This window comes from Diceros bicornis, chromosome 3 (genome assembly GCF_020826845.1).
Source record: "Diceros bicornis minor isolate mBicDic1 chromosome 3, mDicBic1.mat.cur, whole genome shotgun sequence".
Lineage (NCBI taxonomy): Eukaryota > Metazoa > Chordata > Mammalia > Perissodactyla > Rhinocerotidae > Diceros > Diceros bicornis.
The window spans coordinates 85,266,542-85,272,140 of record NC_080742.1 but is presented as its reverse complement, the minus strand read 5'-3'; the positions used below and the strand labels follow the sequence as shown (position 1 = coordinate 85,272,140).

Here is a 5,599-nt window from a genome sequence, read left to right as displayed (position 1 = left end):
AGAGGACCATAAGTGAACTAAATCCTTATAGGCTTTTATACCCCCAAAGAATGCAAAAAACACAGTGGGCAGGGGTGAAATGCCCATTTTCATGGCTGTCTCTGGCTGTATTTAGTGAAAGTCCTGCAGATTCTGCCCTTACACAAGGTAAAACAGGGCAGTACAAAAACCAATGCCATAACGAGAAAAATAATAATGTGATCTAGTCAGGTTTTTTGTTTGTTTTCTTTCTTTCTATAGTGGGAAAAGGGGAAGGTAAAAAAATAAGCATTTATTATGTTGCATTTTTCCAAATAAAATCATAACAAAAGAATAATATATGCTTAACACTCTGGAGACCATTTCCACATCCTTTTTTGATTTTCTTCCTTCACTTCCTCAGTGTATGTCTATTTCTTTCTGTTTAAGTGTGCATGTTAACTTGTAATTGTGGCATTTCATCCTCATATGGACACACGGGAAATAAAAAAAATGAAAAAAATGGAGCGAGGTTATTAATCTTATTGTGCAGAGATAAAATTGTAGATTCAAAAGCCCTTCTTCAAGAGCGTACGAGAAAGCGTAGACCGTTCCTTAAATCCACAAGTCCAACACATCTCTTTCACGGCCTCATTGCTCCTAAACTGACAGGGTTTATAAGGTGCAAGTTTCTCAAACTGGAGCATAGGCACCGTAAGAGTGTCACTGTTGGGCTCCTTAATTGCACATTCCATAATAAGACTATAAAGTGCAATGGCAGAGATTTTAAAACTAGGAGCTCTTTTATCCCTTTTCTTCTTCCCAAGCTCCCCTTGATCACCTTCCATCTTTACAAGGATGTTTTACCTTGTAGCGCCTATGTTCTTGTAATGACACATGAGAAGGTGTTTAAAGGTCTTCTTGAAGGTGGCATTACAAAGTGCATAACACGCGGGGTTGATAGTGCTGTTGATGTAACAGAGCCAATAACCAATTGTCCACACTGTGTTGGGGATGCAAGGTGCACAGAAGGTGTTAATGAGCACCATGACATTGTATGGGGCCCAAGTGATGATGAAAGCCAACAGAATAGCCAAGATCGTCCTGGTCACTTTCTTTTCCCGGGAAGGAGGAGGCTTCCTTTTTGCAGGCTGCTTAGTCATTTTCACAATCTTTCGAGCTACGATGTTTTGTTTTTCATCTCCATTTTGACCTGAAGAACCAACTAGCTCCACGGTGGTATTAGTTGGGGTACATGAGTCACCTTTTTGGGTCTTGGTGACAATTTTGATGCATGTTTGCTTAGAGTTCTCATCTTTGGAATGGCCCAAGGAAGTGGAAACTGTGTTTTCATCCTGGGTTATTTCATCATCTCTCATATTAGAGGCGACAGCACTGACTGAGGTGGAATCATTGGAGCTCTCTTTCTCCTCCCCCTGGACACAGTTTTCAGTCACAGCATCTCTGGGGGCTTTGCCATTCTGGATTTTGTTGTGCTCCAGGGCATCATCACTGCCGGGCATGTTGTTGTTGTTTGGCTTCACTATCCTTCCTTGTATCAGACTTGGAGAAACTGGATGTTGGTTGGCCACAGGCTCCTTCTTGTCTTTCTTTATCCTGCTCTTGCTGGCTCGGGATATATGCCAGTATAACACAGTCATGATGATCACAGGCAAATAGAAGGCTGCAATGGCTGTACCAAAAGTGACAGCAGCGTTGGAAAAAAACTGAATGTAGCATTCCCCATCCTCCACAGTTCTCACCCCTACAATGAACTGCCAGAAGAGAATGGCCGGAGCCCAGAGGATGAAGGAGAGGACCCAGGCAGCTGCAATCATCATACCTGCCATTTTCGTGGTCCGCTTGACTGGGTAGGTGAGCGGTTTCGTGACACAGAAGTACCTGTCAAAGCTGATGATGAGCAGATTCATCACTGAGGCATTGCTGACCACATAGTCCAGGGCTAGCCAAAGGTCACACACCACAGGTCCCAAAGGCCAGTAGCCAATCACAGTGTAGAGGGTATACAAGTTCATGGAGAAAACACCAATGATGAGGTCAGCACAGGCCAAGCTGAACAAAAAGTAATTGTTGACGGTCTGGAGGTGGCGGTTGACTTTAATGGAGACCATGACCAGGATGTTCCCAATAATGGTCACCAAACTGAGGGATCCAGCCACAAGGACAATAAACACCACTTCAAATGTCTTATAAGGACTGGTCAGAGCCAGGCCATTGTTAGAGGAGTTTGTTGAGTTATTCATTTTGTGTTCTCTAATCGGGAGCCAAGAAGACAAATACACATTTAAACCTGCAAGGAAATAGAAGAAAATTAACAAATATAATAGAAACATTGCTTTAAAATGTATCAGATTTTTTCCTTTTGAACTACATTTTTTCTCCAAAATCTTCCTTCCTTCCCCTACATGTTTACTGTGCCTACCTGCCCCAGTTCTCCACATAAAAGGCAAAAGCTTCAAATGGAGGATTCAAAAGATCCTTTCAGGCCAGCAATATATTTGAAGTCTGATAACATTCTGAATGTGTCCATACCTAGACATGAATATATCTGTCTGTCTGTCTATCTATCTATCTATCTATCTATCTATCTATCTATCTGTCATCAATCAGTTAAACTGAGTATAATATTGGTGAATTGAACTAAATAAACCAAAATTATAAAGGAAATTTTCTGAGCATCAAGAGGTTCTGGTACAGACATAAAAATTAATAAACCAATGGGAAGATAAAATTATGAAAGAAAATATAAAACTTATTATATTGAATGTGTGACTTTTATAGTCAATAGCACCTTTCCACCTGGTAGCTCTAAGTGTTTTCCATAATGATACTGAAAATGATAATAATAAAGATAAGATAATAATACTTTATTAGCCAATACACTCCCCCCAATGACTATTATTTTTCTCTGATCTCTGTTTTATGCTTGTAGTAAGTGTCACATGGTTAGCACTTCCAATATTCCATATCCTGCAAAAGAAGTTACTTATTAAATACATATTGATGTGATTATGTAAATTTTATGAATGTTTTATTTTTCAAATCACTGCCAAGTCTATTATGTTACTCCTCTTCCTGCCAAATCTTTGGTACAGTCAGGCTAGGATTTATATTTGTTTGGCAGAAGATGGAACTGAAGCCCAGAAAGATTAAATAACTTATATAAGGTCACATATCAAGTCAATGACAGATATAAGACCACGAACCTTAGTTTGTTCAATCATTCACTCATTCACTTTGTCCTCATATACCTATCAAGCAATGTCTCTATATTAGGCATTGTGATGTAGGCTGCGTATTTGGTGATGATTAAGATAATGTCCCTGCCTATGAGAGGCATATGCTCTGGTGGCAGCAATGGGTGGGTAAAGAAGCAATTATTAAACCTGAGTGTACTTTCTGCTGCCCAACTCTGTTGTATTTAAGTAAAAACATAGTCAGCATCTTTCAGATAATAACACTGAAGTCAGGCGACAATTGAGAGATCTTTCATAAAGGACATAGGAAAGAAAGTTAAGAGTTCATCAAAGGAGCTGTGACATATTTCTGGAGATACAGCATCTGTAGGAAAAACAAATTGACAAAATCGATGTGAGTTGTGTGAATCAGAAAGTAAGCATCGTTGAGAAGTTATTTATTGGGCATTTCAAAATTCAGAAATGTCTATTCATTTAAGTGCCACTAATTACAAAGAGATACAGATGGGGCAGTGGTCTTCCCTTGAAATCCATGTAGAAAATAATTTGCTAAGCACCTTCATAGTATAAATAGCATTTAAACAAATAGGTTGTTCTGCTTAGAAAGCAAGTTATCTTTAAGAATTTTTTAAAAAACAATATCTTAGGAGGGGATTGGCCTTAATAAATAGGACCCAAAACTCAGAATCCATAAAGAAAATATATGTAAGTACTACATAATTATTTGAAATTTTTGCGCAGAAAAAATAAAAGTAAAAATAAAAATTGGGGGGGGTCAGCACCATGGCATAGTGGTTAAGTGCGCATGTGGGGTAGCCCGGGGTTCAGATCCCGGGCACGCACTGACGCATGGCTTGTCAAGCCATGCTGTGGTGGCGTCCCATATAAAGTACAGGAAGATGGGCACGGATGTTAGCCCAGGGCCAGTCTTCCTCAGCGAAAAGAGGAGGATTGGAGATAGGTGTTAGCTCAGGGCTAATCTTCCTCACACACACACACAAAAATAAATAAAATAAAAAAATAAATAAAAATTTGGAAACAATATTTGTAAAGCACGTGATAGAAAGTTACCTAATTTCCTTAATATAAAAGAGTTTTGAAAAGAAATAAGGAAAGATGAAAAGACTAACAGTCTAAAGCATTGATAAATTAGTTAGATAAAAGACAAATTAAATGTTAATAACTTTAAACATATGAAAAGTATTCAACCTCCCAATTTAAAAATGCAAACACTTTGCCATTAGTGGAGATAGGTATAGGAGATGGTTCAGCCATTCCATGACCCAGCATCCTGGCCCTAAGTCATCATCCTAAGGCATCTTAAGACAATCCAAGTCACCCAAAGATGATTGTTAACCTAGATTGAGGAAAAAATGCAAACACAAGCAATGGAAACCATTTGTCCGTTCACAGTGTGAAAGTTGTTGGACATTATTGGTTGGACTGTTGGGGTAACCTCCTTGGAGGGCAATTTATATCTATAAAAATTTATATACATTTATAAAGATTTGAAATGAAGAAACGCTTGACTTAGGGATACTACACATAGGAATTTATATCTCAGCTATAGTTATAAAAATGTGCAAAGAGGTTTACTCAAGGATGTTTATTCAGAAATGTTATAGCAAAACATAAAACCCTAGAAATATTAAAAGAATTCATTGACAGAAGATTGATTAAATATATTATAAAATACTGTTACAATGGAATAGTATGCAGCTGTTAAAAGAAAGAGGTAGATAAATGTGTTCTGGCATTGTTGTGGAAAGTTATATAGTTAGAAGATGATATGATCAAAGCACGACATAAATATAAGAGAATATAGTTCCATTTATTTAGAAAGATGATTATATATATACGTTAATCTGTAGGTCATGAGGAAACGTTGAAGAGTTTAATCAGGGGAATGATGTTAATGGTATGCAACTCACCATCTAGCCTTCCAAAATTATACATGAAGTGTCAGTTACCGGGCCAAGAAGAAGGGGCTTAAAAAGGGTCATTTATTTTTAACATTATGTGCTTAGGATACCATTTAATTCTTTCATTATGAACATATCCTTTTACAATGAAACAAAATGCAGATTCCCAGGCTCACTCCAGACCTCTTGATTTAGAATCCATAAGCCATATTAGGAAACCCTTCTAAAGCCTCTCTTCTCTTATGTGTCTTAAAATTTGGTCCATTATGTATTGTCTCACCCTTGTACACCACAACCTATCTCTGTCGGCTTGGTCCTCATCCATCTCGTAAACATCCCCAGTGTCTCTTGTGTATTAAATTTAGAAGGAAACATTTTCTTCAATATTAAATTCCTCACCAGGTATTACGAGGATCTTGGTTTTATTAAAGCATAGCACGACAGATTTACACATAAGGCTGGAGAGATATATAGAAGCAGAGGTCTCATCGTAATGTCCTT

The 5,599-nt window shown here is 37.9% G+C and overlaps 1 protein-coding gene across 1 annotated transcript; it reads right to left on the bottom strand.

Annotated features, from left to right (window-relative positions):
- Nucleotides 1-821: 821 nt before the first annotated feature.
- Nucleotides 822-2,222, bottom strand: CHRM2 (cholinergic receptor muscarinic 2). The gene has a single exon (XM_058569343.1). It carries the CDS (start codon nt 2,220-2,222, stop codon nt 822-824), a length of 1,401 nt encoding a protein of 466 aa, XP_058425326.1.
- Nucleotides 2,223-5,599: the final 3,377 nt, after the last annotated feature.